This window comes from Haplochromis burtoni, unplaced genomic scaffold (genome assembly GCF_018398535.1).
Source record: "Haplochromis burtoni strain Fernald_Lab_line unplaced genomic scaffold, NCSU_Asbu1 Contig_81, whole genome shotgun sequence".
In the NCBI taxonomy this organism is placed as follows: Eukaryota; Metazoa; Chordata; class Actinopteri; order Cichliformes; family Cichlidae; genus Haplochromis; species Haplochromis burtoni.
The window spans coordinates 1,300,170-1,323,179 of NW_024582442.1; the positions used below are offsets into that span (position 1 = coordinate 1,300,170).

A 23,010-nucleotide genomic window follows, 5' to 3' on the forward strand; every position below is an offset into this window, starting at 1 on the left:
ATGCTGTAGTTAGCTTTTTTTACATACCCATCAAATGTAACCATATAAATATTTTCTAGCCACGGCATCACTTCTTCGATTACTGTAATTATTTGTTGTTTTTTGTACATTATCTGATTTTTGTGTATAAATTGTGTTAGATCGTGGCCGTATACTCCACATGCCCTCACTCATTTACTCAAACAATCAAAACAAGCCTGAGAAACAGGGACGTGGGAATCTAGTTCAAAGGAGGGTGATTGGCTGGGGCAACTGTCAATCATCATCGGTTGGATGGGTTTCTCTGGCTACCGCTGTAAGCACGTTAGTAGTGAATGAGCGTCGGTGTTTGGCTTGGTTTGACAAGTTTCCCAGGATGATGATGGGGCTAGTTGTGAGCAGTTAGTTGACACAAAAGTTACAAAAATAAGAAAAGTTGCAGCTCGCGTTGCGCATGTGACGAAAGGACAGGGATCTTGGTCCTTTTGTCAAATGTAAGGACTCAGAAGTTTCCGATTTCGCCGACAGTCAGTCAAGTCTACACTGGAAAGCCCAGACACGACAGTAAAGATGAACAGCCTGTCTTTTGACGATCATTCGTTGGATAATCTGGATCCAACACTGTCGCTTAACGACCCCAGTGATATTGACACGGCCCTCCTAAGCGACATTGATGGTAAGAAAATATAATGGTTGCTGCTGGCTTAAAACAGTTGCTAAAACCGGTAACACCGTACGTGTTATCATTCCTTTTCGTATCAATTCTTTAAGTGTTCTGCATGTAATAATCACACTAACAACATCACTTACAACGACATTCGATACAAAGACATCTTTTAAATAAAAGCTTTTAAAAGCTGAGAGCTAGCTTTCATCATCCACTGTTAGCTACATGCTAACTATCAGTGAGCAAGTATATGGAGGCTAGCCGGAAGTGATATTTGGGATGTTTTGTTAGTAATTTATAACGATGATTCTTGCAATATCAGAAGCCGTCTGTGTGTCTTACTGTTCAATAGAAAAATAGAAGCGCATTTCATGAGGCGAATATGTGACACTAACGTACAGCTAGCTTCGTGTGCGCCCCGCCCCCAGCGTGCTCCATAGACTGGGGTTACTGTCGTTCATTCCTCTCTTTTTGGGTTCACAGAGCCTCACTTGACCGATTTGACAAATATTTATGTATTTATGTATGCCAAATTAATCGGTTGAAAACTAATCTAGCCACGTGCTCTGTGGACGACTTTATTTGTTTTCTTGCGAATATAGTGCTATCCACGTGCCCGTTTTTGCAAAAAACAAACAGCATATATAGTATGATTCATATATAAAATTCGTGCAACAATTTAAGCCTTCAATCGAAATCACAAGAGTATTTCGAGTATTGTTAAGATTTGGAGTTTTCTGTCAGTCTTCTTAAATTGGCCAGTATGTGTTTTGTGATAGGGGGCGACGTGTAAAGATAACACGCACTGCGTAAACAGTGTTCATATCCTGCGGCCGTGCTCTCCATCTCTCTGACTTTGACCGACAGTAACCCTCTGTGACACTGCTCGATGGTAACCTCACACTCATTGCCACAGGCAGCTCTCCCTCTCTTTTCCTGTCTTGGGCTGATCGGCATAGCAAGTCTCCGAGATGCGCTCTGATTGGCCAAGAGCGATCACCTCATACACAACACTGCTTCACAAATCCAGGCTGCTCGTTTTTTTCTTTTTTTATACTGCAGTCACAACATGAACTCAGAATCACTTAACAGAGAAATTAAACGCGGTCAACTGTCCTTGTAAAAAATGCTGTGAAAATTATTTCAGTGTCTTATGTCTTTCAAGAGCACACTGCTTCCTAGAATAAAAAATGATTAGTGAACACGTGCCATCTCACTTTTTTCCATGTAAAGTTTTTTTTTGTCAGTTTTAAATCTTTGTAATTAGCAAATCTTCTGGAAAAGATACATATTAAAATGTTTTATATCTTTTAGATCATGCTAATGAAAACCTACAAGTCCATATGTGCACGAGCACAAATTAAGATTAATAACTCATTAATAATATACCACTTGGATTCTTGGACCTACAGCTGCACGCACATGATGAATGGCTTGATAAACTTAAAGTGTGAAATGTACTGTATACCTGTACCTGGTATTTCTTGCTGTGTTTTCTAACGCAACAAGAGGCAGTCTTTCTTGTAAAGTGTGTTTTTTAAACTGCGTAAGACACCCCATCTCCTGCTTGGATATTTTAAAGTAGTTTTCTAGTAATTCTTTGAGTGTTAATGGAAAATGTGATGAAACAAAACAAAATTTAGTTTTTAGCAATTTTAAACTGCTGTAGTCAGTACTACATTTACAGTCATGTGAAAAGAATGGACTCTATAAAAGCAGAAGTTTTTCTGGTTCGCAGTACATGGGTTTGTGGAAGTCCCAACTTCACCTCACGGTCAGAGAAACCTCAAAAAAACACATGAGCTACATAATCTACAGCATATTAAATGTTAACATTAATGACAGTAAAGTTGGAAAGAGACTGAACACAAATATGGGTTGAAGTTTAAAAAGCACATGCAGGAGCAAAGTTGCAGCTAAACAAACCAGAACAGTTTGAGCAATAATTCATAATGCACAACATCACACAGCATATCTGTATAAACACCTAATATCAACTGTTAAGCATAGCGATGGAATGGTGATGACTTGGGGGTTGTGTTTGGAACAACCTGCATTGATTGAGTTGACATGAACTCCTCTGTATTTCAAAGTATTCTAGAGTTAAGTGTGAGGCCATCTGTCCGATGCTTGGCCGAAATTGTGTCATGCAACAGGACAATGCTCCCAAGCACAGCAGCAAATGTACAAGATAGTGGCTGAAAAAGGAAACAGTCAAGGTCTTGCAGTGACCCAGTTGAGGTCCAGACATCAACGCGGTAAGAAAATGCCGCAGGGAGACTTTAAAAGAGCTGTGCATGAACGAATGCCTGCAAAGGTCTGAACTAAACTTTTTTTACAGGACTGCATAAAGCCCCTTTAAAACCTTCTTTTTAATGCAACTTTGTTTGTTGCCATTTAGGTTTTTTTTTTTTTTTAACCCAATACCAAAACACACTTCAAGGTGATGCTCCTTTCTATTTGAGCATCACATTGGCCTTATCCATTTTTATGCATTCCCACTCTACACTGCAATTATATATTAATAATAATACTTAGATATATGATAACTTGCATTTTTATTTTCTTTAGCATGACTGAAATTGTTGCCAGTGATGTTTGATCATAAACAGTCACAGCACATGTGGGTTGATTAATTGGTAATTAAAGTGCAGTTTGCTACTGAAATGGATAGTACGGTAATTCAATCTCTAAACAAGTTTTCTCGAGAAATTTACAGTTCCTATAGATTTGATCTTGGTCCATATTTAATTGTTTAAAGCTGGCAAATTGCTATAAATTTTCTACTTGAACAATAACATTCACAGTGGCTGTGATTTGTCTTCCTGTTTAGACATGCTCCAGCTCATCAGCAACCAGGACATGGAGTTTGGAGGACTCTTTGATGCCCCTCCATACACCACGGCTCCTCCCATACAAGAGATTCATGGTTTGACTCAGACCATCACCTCAGCTTCCCCCCCAACCACCACTACCACACCTCCATCTTCATCTTCCATCCTAAGCAGTAACCCTCATCTGGATGCACTGCTGGGCCCTCCTATTACTCGTAGCTCGTCCACCCCAGACAAAGCCTTCCAGCCTCCCACCTTCCAGCAGTCTCCCCTGGCCCAGGTACCCAGCTCCAACCAGAGGCAGCAGCCGTCCTCCCCACAACAAGCTCAAAGCATCAGACAGACCCAAGTGGAGCAACCCCAACCAGTTCTCAGCCCGTCTGCTCCTTCCCAGGCAGCTTCACCTAATGGCTCCCCAGGACCAAACCCAGCATTCAGCTCAACGCCTCAGGCACTCTTCACCTCTCCTGCACCCCAGACTCCACCACAGACACAGACACAGCCTCAGGCCCGGACCAACTTCAGCAGCCCAAACAGCTACACAGGTAAGCCCTCTCTGATGGTGATGATTGAGTCATAGATTATGTGCGAGTTAGATGGTAGGGGGTATCAAACTGTGCTTTAAAAATAAAACCTTTAAGGGAAAGGATGAAAATAAAACTGTGATGTTATTGTAGTGTGTTTCTTCACATAGAGACAAGTTCCTTGACTTTGCATGTCTGATGTTGGATCGTTCTAATCCAATTCTGTCTGCATCGTTGACCAGCAAGCTTCCTGCTGTCTTTAGCTTTTTACAACTTTCATTAACCTGGCTTAACCAGTTTATTTTGTTCTGTAATTTACAGTTAAAGTTCAAGGTTTTTGAACCTTTTTTGCGCAGTGAAAATGACAAACCTCTTGTGTCAGGTATTCAGTGAGGGGGAAAAATGGGTTATTAAGGAAAATGTTAATATCTCATTTTTGTCAATTGTGATTTGATTAAAATATGTGATGCTAACCTTTCAGTCGTTAGACTTCTTTTCAACAATACATGCACTGCTGTTTTACCGACTTTTCAAATACAAACAAATGGAATCTCATAGAGATACATAACCTCATTTACCAGCGTTATTTTTCTCTAAAGGAAAAAAAGGGGAGAATGACAAATTGTCATCTGTGAGGGAAAAAAACTCCAAGTGTTTATTTATATTTCTGTTAAATACTGAGGATGTTTTTAGTGGCTCACATAAAGCACATTTGTGTTAACCATGGAATCTAGCAGCTGATACCCAGTGCCCTGCAAGTTTGCTGTTCACGTGCATCGCATTTATCAGGACACTAGGTCATTTAACCTCGCATGATTTCTAATTAATGTCGTAATCTCATAGACTTTGGTCAGCTGCGTAAGAGTCTGCGAGTGAAATGAAATTTATGTGTGTGGACAAGACGTGGAACATTGGTGGGTACACAGTAGACAGTCCACTGCATGTGCATATCTTTATCCATATCTCTTAAAGCTTGGTGGAGATAAGCGAAAGTAGCGGCCATATCATTTGGAGAGTATCGCATTTATAATGAGTCCATAGTTCACCTTTTGCCTACAAAGTCTTAAAACTAATGCAGTTTTGATGAAATTAAGAGTTCAGGTGTTTTTTACTTTTAAAGCTGGCGGTTCTTTTGGAAGCTTAAATGTTGAAATGGGTAGTGTGCTACTACACCGTTAAATGATCACGGAAATTTTAACACAAACCATCAAATAAACTTAACATATAAAAATATTACTTTCAAGTCGGAATTGCTCGGATTTTACTTCAAATTTTACCTGTGTGATTTAAGTCTTTTTGGCATCAATGTGTTGTTGTTTTTTTCTAGCTGGCAGTCCCAGCAGTGTGAGCACTCCTGCCACCAGTTTGTCATCCTCACCGCCGAGCATTCAGCCAGTGGCCATTCAGGCTCAGCTCCAAGGGCTGACAACTGCATCTCCTCTCCTGACCACGTCAACAAGCCCTCCGGTTCAAACTGTCGCAGCCCACGTACAGCAAGTACCTGTAAGTGTATGAAGGTGTTCTCTGAGCGAGCCTGGATGGACTTAAAAACGAATGCACTGCAGTCCTCGTTTACGTAAATGAATTTTCGGTGCATCTATCTGCCCTGGTGTCCTCAGGTGTTGCTTCAGCCCCAGTTCATCAAGGCCGAGAGTCTACTGCTGACCACTTTGAAGCCTGACCCCTGCATGGTCACTACTGTAGCTTCTCCCACGTCCCTGGCCACCACCACCCCAGCACAGAGCACTTCGCTGCAGGTAGATGCACAATATGAACTCAAACCTAATACTGAAGTCACACAGTGCACCGCTGTCGAGTTTACACCCACGCTGTTAACCCTGGCACTTACATCATCCTGTTTTCTCAGGCATTCATGGGTGGGGGTACTTTCCTGACTACAGTGCCTGTCATGGTGGATGCTGAAAAGCTTCCCATCAACCGCATCGCTATCAGTGGTAAGCCGGCTGGCCAGCCACACAAAGGGGAGAAGCGCACGGCCCACAACGCTATTGAGAAGCGGTACCGCTCCTCCATCAATGACAAAATCATGGAGCTGAAAGACTTGGTGGCTGGCACTGATGCTAAAGTAAGAAGCACGTATTTACAAGCATCCCACGCTTTTTATGCCATATTCTTTTTTTCTTTTTTTTGTCCAGTTGTCTTTTTCATGAACAGCAGAGGTCTAATAATTCGGTTGGTCTTTTTCTTTCATTTCTAGCTCAATAAATCTGCAGTACTGAGGAAAGCCATCGACTACATCCGTTACCTGCAGCAGACTAACCAGAAGCTCAAACAAGAGAACATGGCTCTTAAAATGGCAGCCCAGAAAAACAGTATGTGCTTAAAATGCTCTCTTTTTATTTCAATTTCTTGAAAGTCAATCATTCCAGTAACCTTTAACAACAATGACTGCTGATTTTTTTTTTTTTTTAATCCTGAAAAGACAAATATAAAATGAAATGAAGTGTATTGTAGGGTTTTCTTTTCTTTTGTACCCTTGATTGACCCTCTAACTACTCCCTTCATCATCTTTTTTTTTTTAAACCCCTTTTCTACAGAGTCTCTTAAGGACCTGGTTGCCATGGAGGTGGATGGACAGGCTGATGTGAAGAGCGAGCTGCCCACCCCGCCAGCCTCTGACGTGGGTTCCCCAACTTCCTTCTCTCACTGTGGCAGTGACTCAGAACCTGACAGTCCAATGGGAGAGGACACAAAGGTATGCAGAGCTCATTTAAACTAAACATTTGAGATGAGGGTTCGGGATAGAGATGCAAGGACAGATGGTTTGTTCCCATTAGGTTTGCGTTTGAATGAAAGTTAGGACTCTGTAAAATATATATTTGAAAAAATCTGAATTTGCAAATCATTCAAATCCTGCATTGACATGAAAATGATGCGAAGAAAACATTTCAAATTTTGAAAGTTTTCTTTCTTATTTTGAATTCGAGGCCAGCAAAAGCAAAGCGTTTAAAGACAAATGTAGATACACCGGCATGTTTCCCGCTGGTTTGCGTCACCTTTAAGCAGGCGCGAGGGAACCGTGGAGAACAGTTGCTGTAGTTCTGAAAGCACAATCTTTTTCTGTGCTTGCTTGATATAGGATTTCAGCTGCTCAGCAGTCTGAACATTTGGCACATTGTGAAAGGAAAAACACAACAACGGACGCCTCTGTGGGTGACAGCCCTGTCAGAATGCAGGCAGGTCAGTTTAGCTGCCAGACTCTCTGCAGATGGATGCATGCAATTTGGTAGTGTGCTGGCAAAGTGGCCAAGCCCTTCATTTAAAAAAAAAAAAAGACATTGTCTTGATAGTAGCATATGTTAGTGTTAATGGTGCCTTTTATAAGATGGGCAGCAGCTGTGAATAAATGTTTAGAATAGGTTTTTTTATGGATGCAGGGACACCAGCACAGCACTGGTTAGTGGACTCATTTGAGCCCATGCGGTGAATTGATGGGTTGGGAATGAAAATTAAGATACATTAAATTGTTGGAAGTATTTGTCCACACAGTTCTTCACACTGTGATGAATCCCCAACAGTTTTTTTCCATAGACTGCTTTAATGATTTGCATATTCTCAAAATAGAAAATGAGATATGGCTAACTGAAACTAGATAAAACCTGTTTTTGCTGTGCTTTGTTTATTCCTTTATGCATATGGTGCCATCTGTATGGGATTTCTTTTGTTTATTGGAACAACAAGCCTTGGTTACCTTTCACATTTGAATAGATACAGATACCTGTACCTGGGCTTTGGTACTGTTTTTCGGTATTTTACTCATTGTGACATAATAAATCCAAGATTTCTCTTACAAAAATAAGTCCAAACTTCTCACTTGAAGCATTTTGTTATTTAATGCTTTGGTTGCTGTCTGGCAGTGAACACCAGGTTCGGACAGTCTCGGTCGTTGTGTCCTTGGGCAAGACACTTCACCTACCGCCTACTGGTGTTGGCCAGAGGGGCCCATGGCGCGATATGGCAGCCTCGCTTCTGTCAGCCTGCCCCAGGGCAGCTGTGGCTATAACCGTAGCTTGCCTCCACCAGTGTGTGAATGTGAGAGTGAATGAATAGTGGTATTGTAAAGCGCTTTAAGGGCCCCGAAAAACGCTATATAAATGCAATCCATTATTATCATTATTATTATTATAACACATTTAATATTAATTCTAAGCTATAATTAGTTGTGATTATCTACCAATGCTTTGGATATACAATCTCACATGACGTGTATGTTTGCCGTAAACAGCACGTGAGTTAAAATTTCAAACAACACAGTGAAAAAAGTCCTGGTTTTTTTGCGCGCAACGTGTCCGACTTACTAATTAATTACCTGACGAAGATTTTTCATCATCGTCATCATCCATTGGTTCACACTCTTGTACACTGGTGACAGATGTGCTAAATTAAGCTGCAGTGATTGTGAATTTGGCTTTCGGGCTATCAGATCTGGTGCATTCTTCGAGCTGTGTTTTGTGTTTGACCAGGTGTTTCCTCAGATTAGATGCATTGCCGTTTCCAGCTTTGCATTTTGCACTACAAACGTGGGAGAGAACATTGTCTGTGCCGAGCTCTGAAAGTGTGAGCTCGCCTGAGTCTGTTTTTGGCTCGTCACACCGCCATTGCCTTGCGTGTGTGCTTGCCGGAGTGACGTCACGGCAGGAGTGACGTCACATGAACTCGGCCTATTTCTTCCTTTAACCCAAATGTGCTCTGGTGATAAAATTTGGCATCAGCTGATTTTTGTGAATTGGAGTTTGGTCGGTGCCATGGTGACGGCTTAAAGCACCTCAAAGAAAACCTTGCTAAACTTCCTTCACAGGCGCTCCCATGAACAATCTAGGAAACTGTTGCCAACAGAAACCTTGACCACACTGCAACTGTCAGTCTTAATAGACACAAAAAAAAATACAAACGTGATTCTTTTGGCTGCGAAAAAATTCTCCATGAACACCCATGATGCTTGACAGCTTGTGTACAGCGCTCAACTATTAATCAACCACTATAACACCTCAAAAATGTAATTACTCATACTTTTTGTCAGATTGATGTTGCTGCCTGAATTAATAAACTGAATAATCACAAATGTGTCCTTCTGGATTCTCTCGTGTGTCAGCCAAATATAGGCACGCCGGACCAGTCGACAGCAGGTGGCAGTGCCGTTGGCATGTTGGACCGTTCCCGTATGGCGTTGTGCGCCTTTACCTTTCTCTTCCTCTCCCTCAACCCTTTGGCTGCTCTGTTCTGTTCATCGGGTAGCAGCTCATCTGGAAATACTGAAGCTGTAAGCACCCATCACGCGGGCAGGACCGTCCTGGGTGTGGATGTCGCAGGTACAGAGTGGGGAAAATGCTGGGAGGGAGACAGATGGCAGTGATTCAAATTTCACATAATTAGCTCTCAATAAATAGATTTTCTTTGCAGTTAAATGACTCTGTGTTGTTTATAGCTGACTCATGGGGCTGGATGGATTGGATGCTCCCGACTATACTTGTGTGGCTACTGAACGGTATTCTGGTATCAGGAGTTCTAATACGGCTGTTGGTGTATGGAGAACCTGTAACCAGACCACATTCTGGATCATCCGTCTTGTTCTGGAGGCATCGCAAACAGGCTGACCTGGACCTGGCAAGAGTATGCTTCTTTTTTTCTTTTTTCTTTTTTTTAAACGTGTGCCCAATTGACAAAGTGTACTGATCCACAAGGAGGAATTTGACCATATTTAAATCAGAAATCCTTCTGAACTCTCACAGAATCTATAAAGTGGCTCTTTGTCTGTTTTCTCTCACTATTTATCTTTTACACTTCACAGGGAGATTTTGCTCAAGCCAGTCACAACCTGTGGACTTGTCTGAAGGCTCTCGGTCGCCCCTTACCCACCTCCCAGTTGGACTTGGCCTGCGCAGCGCTCTGGTCTTTGCTAAGATTCTGCCTCCAGCGTCTATGGGTTGGCCGCTGGCTAGCTGCCAGGGCAGGAGGGCTGCGATCTGATCGCCCCCTGCAGGAGGATGCCTGCAAAAGCAGCCGTGATGCCGCCCTGGTTTACCACCGCTTGCACCAGCTTCACATGACAGGTTGGTCACCATAAGAGTCCTGCTTTTAGATCAGATCAGTGTGACACGCTGGACATTAGGAGGTGAATTGTCATTCATTTCAAAGCGACTCAGCAACATTTGAAGTAAGGTTTAAAAGCATTGCAGTCTTTGCTGTGCAAAAAGATTCTGTCTAAAGATAAATTCCAGTTTAAATAATTTTTGTGATTATTTAAAAAAAAAAATTGTTTTCTTGTCTTCGATCTGTGCCTGCAGGTAAACTGAATGGCAGCCACCTCTCAGCAGTGCACATGTCTTTAAGTGCAGTGAACCTTGCAGAGTGTTCTGGCTCATGCCTGCCTGTGGCCTCGCTGGCTGAGATCTATGTTTCAGCGGCTCTACGAGTCAAAGCCAGTTTGCCGAGGGTTCTGCATTTCACCTCTGTGAGTCCCTGTTGTTTGCACAAGCATTCGCGTCTTGCTCAGTCATTTATAAGCAGTGTTTTTACCCCGACTCTGTTTCTTTTGTGCTCACGTGATGTAACAACAACCATTTTTGAGTTGACATTCTGTTTAATTTATCTTTCATGGTTAATAAACATTCACTGAGGTGATTAAAGATCCTGCGATCTGTCCTAACGTGAAATATTTTTAACTACACCGAACCAAAACCTTTTTTTTTTTTTTCTTCTTTTGACAGCGTGTGTTCCTGAGCAGTGCTCGTCAAGCTTGCCTATCTTCCAGCGGCAGTGTCCCCCCAGCCATGCAGTGGCTTTGTCACCCACTAGGTCACCGCTTCTTCGTGGATGGGGACTGGGCTATTCGCAGCACCCCTAAAGAAAGCATCTACAGCCAAGCTGGCAACACTGGTCAGTGAAAGCAAAAGTTTGCACTCAGTGTATAACTGTGTTTTTACAATACCTAACTTGGAATCCTCTTGCCTACAATATGCAGGCACATTCTGATGTTTATATTTGTTATTGGTTTCCCTTGCAGTGGATCCTCTGGCTCAGGTGACTCAGGCATTTAGAGAACACCTCCTGGAAAAGGCTCTGTACTGTGTGGCCCAGCCTCGCGGAGAGAAAAATACAAGTCCGGGAGACGGGTGAGAAATCAAGACGCGCTTTCATATAATCGATTCTTGTAACTTTTGGTTCGTTTGCTTTTCTTGGCAACAAGTTACTGTTTACTTCTCATAGAGTCGCCAACATACAAAGAAAGAAATGAGGATAATAAACGCAGAATTAAATTTGGCATTAAAAAAAAACCCCTTTTGTAGGTATGTTTTATTTTAACGATTTGTGGGGAAAAATAACCATTCAGTGTGTGTGCGTGTGTGTGTGTCCTCAGCGAGTATGCCGATGCCCTGGAATATCTCCAGCTGTTGATTAATGCTTCAGATGCGGCTGGTGCCACCTCACAGTCCTTTGCTATTGGGTCCAACATGGCAACTGTCACAGGTATGGCTATGGAAACTGTCGTTTCTCTTTGCGGTCTCATTTGTATTGAAAAGTAATCTTTGACAGTGTATCTTCAGCGCTAAAAACATTAGCGATCACTAATGGTACTGACTTTTTAATCTGGTTAAAATTTGCTTTTAGAAAAATCAGAACTTGCCTCTAAATGTTTCTGTTGCTTAAGTACATCAAGCAGTTACACTGTCTAGATGCGTACTCCTTACTTCACTGCTACTTATCTTTTTTGCAATAATTGCATTAGCCTTCTCTGCACACTGCTCTTTCTTTACTGCGCGTGCAGAATAAGAAGCTGTGTGACAAAGTTCATTTTTACACTACAGAGATCAAGTAGCTTGATTTCCCTTTGACTTCCATCCTCCCACCGCTTTCCTTTGTCCTTACTGATCACTGATCTGAGCGAGAGAGGGCTAGGTGAAAGGGAGGCATTCGCTAGATTGCTTCATCTATCTTCAGCACTGTCAAATTGGTGATCACCTTGAGAGGAAGGAGGGAGCGGGAGGGATGAGAGACTGTGCAGGGATTTTAATAGGAGACTTTTCTTGGCAGAGCCTCAGGTTACTCGCTACATGTTTTAGAAGTCTGTGTGTGTTGCCCTGTGTTAAATGGAGTACTTTTTCCTTGTGAGGGAGTCGTCAAAATCCTCCAGGGTAGAAACAGATTGATTCAGAGGTCAAAATGCAGACAGCAGCTGTCTGCACGGGTGCACCGCCATGCATGCTAAATGTGAAAGTGGACACTCTGGGATTTAAATATCTGCATGTTTGTTTCTGTCTGAGGGTGTCTCAGCTTTGACTGTTTTTCCTCTAATATCCAGGCTGTGACCCTCATTCTAAGTGGTGGTCCTCAATCACTGTGGTGATCATCAACTGGCTCCAAGGAGATGATGCCGCAGCAGAGAGACTGTATCCGACGGTTGAGCACCTGCCCCGCAGTCTGCAGAACGCAGAGTAAGTTAGACGTATAAAGATGTGAATTTGGAACTTTGCCCTGCAAATGCCAGGCTAAGGACACACACCCACCCACCCTCTAACACTTGCACCACTTTAACCTGTGTCCTTTGTCTGTTGCCCGCCCACCACTCTCTTTCTATCAGGAGTCTTCTGCCCAAAGCCTGCCTGAACACATTCAGGGCAGTGCGAGCTCTGCTGTCCAAGCCAGAAAACTGCCAATTGAGTCTGAGCTACAGTGACAAGGCCAGCGCCCTGCTCCGAGACAGCCTCAACCTGGGACCACACTGTCATAGCTCCAGTTTAGACAAGGTACGCACAAAGAAAGGCACAATCTCTTCCAGATTTGTGCACGTAAGTGATGTTTATTACACCTAGGAGGGACATTTCATTAAGGTGGCAACATCTGCACGAGGGGAAAAAAATGCACAAGAATACTTAAAGTGTCGGGAATAGTTACATAGTTATAAAGTGATTAAACGATGCACGCACACAGACACGTGCACCTTTGTCACAGTACAAAGCGACACACTTCACCAGACAGCGAATCCCTCGCAGCATCTCCACTCTGCGATGCTGCAGTGTCCTACCCTCTGGCACTCAGCAGATGGTGATGCTGGTGGATAGGTAGCTCACAGCGGTGTATGTGCATGGCCAGAGCTGCAGTGCATTGTAGTTGCATTGCATGTGTGTCTCAGCTGAGTGCAATGTACCTGCAGTGCAACACAGAGCTGGGCCACTCACAGCAGAACACACACTCGCGTAGGAGAGGTGGAAAATGTCCTTTAGCGTCGATTAGAGATGCATAACATAACGAAAGTGACTGTTTTAATAATAGCAGCTGAAACTATTTGTAGATTAACATCCTGAGCAAAATGTGATGGATATTACTTATTTTTATAAACTGGAAGCGGTGTTGTATGACAAACATGCAAACATTTTTTTAGTCTAATTCTTGGTGTTTTTCAAAACATGACATATTCATCATACTTCAGTATCCAGTTCTGAGGTCAGTGGAGACTGGGGCTTTTTCTCTCCCTTTTCTTTTCATTTTTGTTTTTAAATTGAGAATATTTGAGCACTAAAGCTAATTATTTCTCGCTAGGTTGTCCAGTTGCTGTTGTGCGATCTGCTGCTGGTTATGAGGACAAATGTCTGGCGTCTGCAGCAACAAGGGGCCACTCCCACGGGACAAGGCTCAGCGGGGACCAGCGGCCCTGCGGGCATTCAGCAGGCCTCTCCACCAGAGCTCGTGGGCTTTCAGCAAGACCTCAGTTCGCTACGCAAATTGGCACAGAGTTTCAGACCTGCGATGCGAAGAGTATGTAAAACCTTGTCACCACATTCTGTCTTTTAAGTTTTCCCTTTTGGTTTATCAAAGCTCTGTGCTGGGCCTAATATGAGGGAAGAGTTTGTGCTAAATCTGAAGTTTGTCTCAACTGAAAACTATTTCAGTAGTTGCATACAAAGACACTGGATCTGAGTGTAGCATGCTATCCAAACCAAAACATGCTAAGATGAATCTTAAGATGCTCTTTAATGAAAGTGTAAAACACAAATCTGCTGCATATGTATCGTGAATGAGTGAATTAAAAAGAATAGAATTTCTTCACTTAATAAAGGCACAGAGCAGCACATTGGAAATGGATACAAATATAATCCAGTGCACATATTTGCAGGCAGTGCAGGGTATATATAGTTCTCTGTGAGGTTGGGAGGTGTTACAGCACACACATGCACGCACACACCCTGAGGCAAGCGTTTAGCAGCATTGTTCACAAGACTTCAAAGTCTCTCAGAGGTAGAGCCGAGCATTATGTGTGAGTCATCATCACTCGCTGTCGTCCCTCCTCCTCCTCTTCTCTCACCTCTCTCTCTTTGCACTCCATCCCTTTCCAGTTGTTTCTCCATGAAGCTACGGCCAGGCTGATGGCGGGGGCCAGTCCCACCCGCACACATCAGCTTCTGGATCGCTCACTGCGGCGCAGAGCAACACCCGGAGCCAAGACAGGTGTGTGTGTGCGTGTGTGTACAATATTACTGTGGATTTGATATTTCATTCAGTCTGCACTGGTGATTCTGTTTTAATAACTCCTGCTGATATTTTTAATTTGGTGAAGTAACAGAGAAAGCTCTGAATATTTATGTCACTCAGTCCTTATCTAATCCGTCTGCTTTGAAAATGTATTTCTTTATTAAGTCTAGTCAAAAAAGGGCATTTAATAAGTGCAGCTTCTACATTCTGTGGATGTGATGCTTTTTCTTGACTTATTTTTTATTAAACTAAGTATATATCTGTTTGAGACATTCGGAGATCCTCCTGAATTGCTAGAAAACAATTTCTTTACATTATTTTCTAAGGTTCTTTAGAATACTTGATAAATGGATAAACAGGTGAAATCCAATATATTTTAATATATTTTACACTAAAAGCAATCTATGGATTGTTAGACTTAATTACTTTAGTTTTTTTTTTTTTAGTATTTGCTTTATTTACCATTCATTTAGCTTGTTTTGTGGCAGACAGAGAAGCTGGGACATGCTGTTGATTTGTCATTGTGTTTATAAGTGATGGTGGGAGGCTTTTTGGAGAAGGGCAGGCCATTTCAGTTTTCGTTATAAATCAGATCAGTGATTAAACTCTGTTTGGCTGTTGCTGGTTAACGACATCAAAAAGATCACCCGAAATGCCGCAGTAACTAACTGTTTTTGTTTTTGTGTGTTGTGTGTGTGCAGAGGAGTGTGAGATGCGGCCTGGCCAGCGGGAGCAGGCGGAGGCTGTGATGCTGGCGTGCCGCTACCTTCCTCCGTCCTTTCTTTCGGCTCCGGGCCAAAGGGTGGGCATGCTGGCCGACGCTGCCCGCACCCTGGAGAAGCTGGGAGACAAGAGGACCCTCCACGACTGCCAGCAAATGATCATAAAACTGGGCAGCGGCACCACTGTCACCAACAGCTAGAGGGGGGGGGGGTTGCTGAGAGACACGCATGGACGTTGTGTACACACATATATATATATATATAAACATCTGTAACATATAAAGTCACACAGACAAAGACAAAACCATACAGTCTCTCTTTGGTGAGCAGCTATCGAACAGATTTGTACAGATTCATATCAAACTGGATTTTCTTCATGCGTTGTCCCTCCCATCACCCCAGTCAAACAACAAAACACTTGTCGAGTTCGCACTCTTGTTGCTGCGGATTATTTAAAAAAACGATTTTCCTCTTGTCAAAATAAAAAAATAAAAAGAATCCCTTGGTGAGAATGTGTTGCAGTGCCACAGTTTGCCCACAAAGAGGAGCTGTCGTGTCCTAATGGAAACTGGAAAGGGTGAGAAGTATGCGTTTACTGGCGTATCCCCACTCGCCCCACTTTTCTTTCTTTCTATTTTTTCCCGATTAGCGGAGAGCTTAGTGGGCTGGAGTGGCGGGCTACTCTGATTGGTTGCAGAATGAGGCATCTGTGTTTTTGTGGGAGAAAAACGAGAACTTGTATTGGTCTGAGTGCGTGGGCTTGTGTGGTGGGAAAGCACTAAACCGTAACTGTCGAGGTAAATAAAAAAAAAACACAACAACAACAACAACAAAAAAAATCATGCCTCACAAGCTGAGCCCCGTTTCTCTGTCTGCACTAAGCCTGTGAGGCTGATTTCAGTGAGATAAGTAATATTATGGCTTTATGAGGTTATTTTCATAGAGGTCGCGTTTTGTTTGTTTTTTTCCTTCTTGTTTTGCTGTGTACATATTTTAATATGTATTTATAATCTTATGATCTTTGATCAAGCAGTATTTTGCATAAGAAGAGTGATTTAATGCCTGTTTTTTCCTTTTTTAATCTTGCTTTATTTTGCAATTTTAAACTAGGCGCCGCATATCTTGTGCGGTATCAGGTTAGCGTTGCATACCCATGCGACTGTCGTAGGCACTGGCTAGTTGTAAATCAACAGCTCAAGCTAAACATGAGCTGTTGGTACAACTTTTTGTAGTTTGTACAACTACAAAAAGTTGCGTATGTCATGCAGAAGGTTTTGAAATAATTAACTTTTTTTCCTTTTGTTCCAAAGAAAACCTGTGACAAATCTTTTCTTTATTTGTAGCTGTAATGTTACTTTTTCTTTCAATTATTGGTTTCTTTCCTAGAGAAAGCACCATGTTTTAATTTTTAAGAGGATTGTTTTGGGGGGGGTTTTTTAACAAATTTTTTGACATGTCCCAGGACCAGTATATTTTTTTTATAGCATGTGACTAATGTGAAAGACTGAAAAACATGGGATTAAGATGACAGTGATGCAACCATGTCTGAAAGTAATGTTGATGTAGACCTTTCAATGACATGCTTTCATCTCTTCTATGTTCTTCATCTATTCCTTTTCGTCATGTAAATATTAAAATATTTTGTAAAGAAGAAATGAGCGTTTCCTGTTGTAATTGAAATAACTGGGTAATACGGGTTGAAAAATGATCAATAATTAAAAGTCTTACACTAACCTGAGATGATGTCTGCATTGTGTCTGGCTGAAATTCTAACTCAGATATGGACTAATGTCAGCAAAGGCTCCATTTTTCGGGTTGAGTTTCACGCAGGATTCCCTTCCTGACATAACCCCAAAGGGGATTTGTGTCTCCAGCTGGAATCGAACCAGTGACCTTAAGCTTGCCAATAAATGTGTTGGAACACGTCATTAGGTGCACCTTCCTAATACTGGGTTAGAACCCCGTTTATTACTTTGTGGCGAATTCAACAAAGTTCCTCTGAGATTTTGGTACATATTGGTGTGATAGCATCACGCAGCTGCTGTAGATTTGTCGAAACATTCGGATACAGTGAACTCGTCATGTTCAAGCAGCCAGGTTCATATGATTAGAGTTTTGTGACACAGTATGTTATCTTGCTGGAAGGACCCATCAGAGTTGGTACACTGTGGTCATAAAGGGCTGGATATGGTCAGCGACAACACTCGGGTAGGCTTTGGTGTTTAAACAATGCTTGGTTGCTGGTAAGGAGCCCAAAGTGTGCCACAAAAATCTCCCCCACACAATTACACCATCACCTAATCATAATTATAAGGTAGAGTGAATTCATGCTGTTTTTGCCTACCAACCAAATGTCATGACAGAAATTGAGATCCATCAGACCAGGCATCTGTCGTCCAATTTAGGTGACCCGTGAGAACTGTAGCCTCAGTTTCCTGTTCTTAGCTGACAGGAGTGGCAGCCAGTGTGGTCTTCTGCTGCTGTAGCCCATCTCCTTCAAGTTTTGACGTGTTGTGCATTCAGAGACGCTCTTCTGCATAACTTAGTTGTAAGAAGGAGTGATTTGAGTTAGTGTTGCCATCCTATAACTCCTCTGACCCGCAGCGTCAAGAAGACCTTTTCTGGTGTTTAAACCTTCTGTTTGTGAGGGGCAGCCAATCAGAACAAAGTTGACTTAATTATTGTTTCAGTGAGAGGTTGAGATGATGTTTTGAAATGTGACTGATGCAAAGCTACTCTAGCAGAGTCCAAGAACAAACGTATGGAGCTGAAGATGAGCATTATGGGTCCTGTTAATTATAATAAATAGCAGAATGTTTCTGTATGATTTCTTATCATGTTAAGGATTAGCTGTATTAAAATATGGCTTTTTAAGCATTGTCATTATTCCTCTTTCTAATTTGTGCCCTTGAGTGGCCACTCTGCACAGAACCACAATTTACATGTCTTACTGTCAGTGCGTGTTGAGTGAAGACAAAAAGAGCAGGCATTGGTCATAGCAGCATTGAAAGGTGCTGGTATATTTAACATTGGCGTTACAAAAAACATTTCAAACAGAGTGATGCTGTGTCATCAAGTCCAAACAAATAGACATGAAAATCAATAAACGGCATGCTCCCACTTAAGACAAGTGACATTCCCAAAAAAGGTTTTGTTTTTTTTTCATCAATGGATTCTTTTAATAACATTTTATAAGCAATAACATATTCCATTTTATAGAAAATAAACATCTCTAGGAAATACTATACACAATTATATTAGTACATCACATTTTACATTTAAACAGCATCAAATACCTATATACACCATTAAATAATGAGCTTCATAAAAGAGAAAGTTTGGTGTGGCATTTTTGCACTTTCTTTTATGCCCTAATACTTAAATATGTCTCCTTTTGAAAATGACCGGTACTTTAACTGACGCCCCGCACGGGGCATTGTTATATAGCATGGCGGAGTGAAAAGAGGCTACATTTTTCGATACACAAACAGATGGGTGTGTGTGTGTGTTTCATGACATCAGGATTGAATGCACGTCTTTCCTCGCGGCTGTGGTGTGCGAAATAATCTCGAAATGTTGTTAACAGGTAATACTTCTTGAACTGTACATAGATATGAAGTGGATGGACTGACTCCCGGTGGGTCCTCTGAGCCCTCGTCTGCAGCTTGTCGAGTGATGATGGTGGTGTCTGCTGTACATACTGACTGTGCGCACAGTTGAAGTAAACTCTTAAACAGAGTTCATATTTTTTTTCTCATTTTCATATATTTATATATATATATTTTAATTTCTGAATAGCACAAAGCCGGACATATACCAAGGGTGACGCAATGATGTTTAGCCATAATGCACATCAAAATACATCTCCGGAGATAAGAGCCGTATATTAAAATACTGCGTCCATTTTTTTCCCTCAACTCTTCAGTATCAGAATATTTTGAGCCTGTGAAGCACATCATCATCATCATCACCATCATCTTGTACGGTTTCCTCATCCTCACCTGTTTCATTTTGTCTCTTGTTTTAAACACAAACGGGCACATTGAGATACATCCAGTGGTTGGCTGCTGTTTTTTTCTTTCCTTTTTTTTTTTTTTTGACGCGTGACATCTTGAGTTAGAGAAGCAATTCTTCATACTCCCACAGACACATATGCACAAACACACTGATGGTGTGCTTGGAGAATGACAATTCTATGGTTATCACATACAAACACATGCGCGCACTCTCACACACACACATACACACGCACATATGCACCTCTTGGCCCACAGACAAGGTGGCCAGAGGGATGTCCCTGTCCAATCAGTGTCCGCCGAGTGTCTGAATATGATAGCAACCCATCCGAAGGCAGAACACACACATGCGTTCCTCGCTCTGCATTTCAAACGGGTCCCCATGTGCACTGGCCTTAGGCGCGCAGTCTCTAAAGCGCAGCCTACCCTCCTGTTAAACAGTGTCACTGCCTTCTGCCTTGCAGTCAGGGGCTCAGTTGAGAAAGCACATTTCTAGGGCGGCTTCAAGGAGCAGCTGTTCTCTGCAGAGCTGTTTTTCCACTGTTTGTATTGCTCCTAGCTCCACTTCAGCGCTGCCTTTTAACCCTCGCCCAGCCGCGCTGGCTGGCGTGCCTGTTCGTCATCAGTCGTCACCGTGTCTTTAGGAATAGGGAGTGGATTTTGCCTCGCTGGATCGGTGTTGTCTGGCGGAGAGGTGATGGTGTTGGCGATGAAAGTGATACACAGGAATATCTTACAGGTCCTGTGAAGGAAGTGCACAGATGTAAACACAAAGTCAAAAACACAATTGGGATACAAATGTGTGAGGTGTGCCAGAAGTTTTCCTTCCTCGCCCAGAACTCTTGAGCTCTTTTCTCATCATTTCCTGTGACTTGTGAGGCTTTTTTGTGCTCGAATTTAAGCACCTAAATTCTTAAAAGCTGCAGTAAATGTGCAGACAGGTAAACTGCAAGCGTAGGCGTCTTCTGTGCAGATGTTGGTATAATACAATGCTGAAAGGGATTCTGTGCAGATTTGCAGAGTGAAGGCATTAAAGCAAGCTGGCTCTGGTGTGCTGGAGTGGGGAGATGGATGCAGCTGACCAGTGAACCAGCTCGCCTATGAAAGACGCAGCAGGAACACCTCTAAATTGTGCTGGTGTGGTGGTTGAGCACTTTCTTTCCCCCTTCTACTCTTCTGCATCCCCTGATATCTCTTCCACTGTCTCTCTCTCTCTTTCTCTCTCTCTCTGAACTGCCAGCTGCCCATCCTTATGCCCTGGATTCAGACCAGCAGCATTGCTCTCTCTGTTTTATCTTTCTACTTTCAATCCTTCTACTTCCCCCCTTCTCCTCCCTCCTTAAAGCCTACCTCTCACTCCTTTTTTTTGCTTTTTCCTCTCTGGTACAACTCATTTTCCTTCACACCTTCAGTCCCGCTTGTTTTCTCCCCACCTCTCTATCACAGAGTGTCGCTCCCTTTGCTGCTCGTCTCTCTTGTTGCCCTCTTTTTCTCCTTCTATCTCCGTCTCTTTCAGCCTGCCACTCTCTGATGTAACTGCCCCCATTCGTCTTTTGTTCCCACTCAGTTGCAGCACAAAACGCTCTGTTTTTCTCTCTGCCTGTCTGTCTTGCGTTCACTATGTGTATATGTGTGCGAGCTTCCAGGCAACCTGTTAATGAACCTGCGTGGACTCTCACAGTGTGTGTCCGTTAGCACTGGACAATCCACAGCTGCAGGCAGTGCGTTTGTGTGCATTTTTTCCCCCTCAGCCCTGAAAGCAAGTGAACGCAGGCGAAAGGGAGAATTTCTTAGGGGAACCCATGGGTGGGGTGGTTGTGTGCTTGTGTCTGTATGTGTGCGTACGTGTGTCTCTGCTCTTCCCTTTGATTAAGCCGCTCGGCGTAAATTGGCACGGCACAGACCCCCCCCCCACACACACACACACACATGCAGACCTTCAGATCCCTCAGCTGATGACAGCTCTGCCTCAGCCTGCTAACAACAATCTATCCCTCTCTGACTCGCTCTCCTTTTCTCTCCGTTTCTCACACGCTATTTCTGCTGCTTAGACGTGGGAGTTGAGGTGAAGAGAGGAGTGGAGAAGATGACAAAGAACGAGGGAGAATGGGATGAGGAAAGATGAAGGGAGGACGACTGAAAACGGAAAAGGGAGCTCGCAGGAGATGAGAGGTGAACAGAGTGAGAGACTGGAGGGGGGGGGGGGAGAGAGCTGGAACAGCAGGGTAGCAGCGAAGCAAAATAAGGGGAGCGGAGGGGGGGAAAAAAGGAGGAAGGGAGAGAAATAATGAGAGAAAGGAGAGCAAGAGAGAGGGAAACGGTGGAGAGAGCATGTGGGGAAGATAGCAGGCAGTGATGGTGGGTGGGGTGTTTTGATCAGCAGCCAGCTTTTCATCCCTGTCAGTCTGCACAGAGGAGAACAGGAAAGGAAGAGGAAAAGAGGAAAGGAGGGGAGGGAGGGAGGGAGAGATGCAGAGCGGGGAGGGAGGATGGGAGGCTACTGCCACTGCTGCCTCAATGCACCGCTGCTCCCTGCTGAATGTCAGCATCTCTAGCACCCCCTCCCCCTCCACACTCCCTCCCTCATTTGACCTTCCTCCTTTTGCCATGCAAACGCATCACCACCAGATGGCGTCTGCCCTACAAGGAAGAACTGGACGTGGAGGAGACCATTCGAATGAACTCGGAGAACAGTGACCCTGCAAATGCAGCAGTTTGAAGTCACAGTAGCAGGCGATGGTAATAAAATGAAGGGCGCTCGTTGATGTGGTGATTTTAACTCGCCGAGGTACACTGGGTACACGTTGAATCGGTAGGAAGAGTCTTCATGTGGCAAAGAGAAAAAGGTACTTTATGCCAGTCTACAATGAACATCAGCTGTGTTTTTTCTTTGTTTTTCTCTGCTTTACAGGAACTGACGGTTGTGTTTCCTGTTCAGCACCATATCATCTGTTCAGCCAAGGTGCTGCTGTTTGTTATAGAAATGTGTGAATTCAATTTTTTTTTTATCCCTGTGCTGAGGAGGTGGATAAAGAGAGGGGCAGGGGATGGTGGGGGGGTGTTGCTGGCGGCGTTGGTGTTAGGATCGGAATGGAAAGGGAGGCCAGGTGAGGAGAAAGAAAAACTGAACTTGTGTGCTTAGGCATATGTGTAAACACTGATATCTGATGTTGCCTGTGAAATGCTGGGGAACTGTTAAACTAACTGTTAAAGCAGGACGAAGTAATAAAGCATGCTTTCACTAGTTTAGTGGGTTTTTTTTCCTTACCTCGTGTTTAGGACATTTGATGGAGAAGTCATCCTCGTGGAATGTGCAGCCTGTGCAGAAAGAGAAAAAGCAAAGAACAACAGAATGAGGTGTGAAATCTCAGATTCACATTTTACTTTGAATAAAAAACATACCAGGAGGCTAATCCTGACAACAACAACAACAACAACAACAAAACAAACCCACAGCTCTCCTCAAAAAGCACAAATGAATGGAAAAAAAACTGAGCTAAATAAAAGAGCGATGCAAGCGAGGGAGAGCAACAGAGGAAAGAGGAAGACTGAGTGGATACGTTGCAATGCAGACAGGCAGGCAGGCAGTCAGATATGGCTGGTGCACTCAGCGGGATTAAAAAAGGGCCTCGCTCTGCTCCCTGTGCTGGCTCGGCAGACGTGGCAGACCGTTTAATCCTCGCACTGTACTTCCTTGGCATGAGATAATATAAGGGGGAAACCATGTTACACATATGCTGGCACACGGACACTCTCTTGTATTAACAGCAACCACACACG

At 43.1% G+C, this 23,010-nt stretch overlaps 2 protein-coding genes across 2 annotated transcripts in view; one reads left to right on the plus strand and one right to left on the minus strand.

The window, feature by feature from the left end:
- Positions 1-278: 278 nt before the first annotated feature.
- Positions 279-16,869, plus strand: srebf1 (sterol regulatory element binding transcription factor 1). The gene is made up of 19 exons (XM_005925447.3): positions 279-655; positions 3,480-4,025; positions 5,332-5,507; positions 5,624-5,761; positions 5,872-6,090; positions 6,223-6,337; positions 6,563-6,720; positions 9,118-9,334; positions 9,451-9,635; positions 9,814-10,075; positions 10,310-10,476; positions 10,733-10,901; positions 11,029-11,137; positions 11,383-11,492; positions 12,325-12,457; positions 12,604-12,769; positions 13,563-13,778; positions 14,357-14,468; positions 15,194-16,869. Exons 1-19 carry the CDS (start codon positions 550-552, stop codon positions 15,412-15,414), a joined length of 3,525 nt encoding a protein of 1,174 aa, XP_005925509.1. The 5' UTR covers positions 279-549; the 3' UTR covers positions 15,415-16,869.
- A 96-nt stretch (positions 16,870-16,965) lies between these two features.
- The window catches only part of LOC102294054 (retinoic acid-induced protein 1), a 55,634-nt gene continuing 49,589 nt past the window's right edge, over positions 16,966-23,010 (minus strand). The window contains exons 4-5 of the mRNA XM_005925448.2: positions 22,499-22,548; positions 16,966-19,972 (exon numbers count right to left, since the gene is read on the minus strand). Of these exons, the coding sequence (XP_005925510.1) occupies positions 19,964-19,972; positions 22,499-22,548 (59 nt within the window). The 3' untranslated portion in view covers positions 16,966-19,963. The remainder of the gene's footprint in view (positions 19,973-22,498; positions 22,549-23,010) is intronic.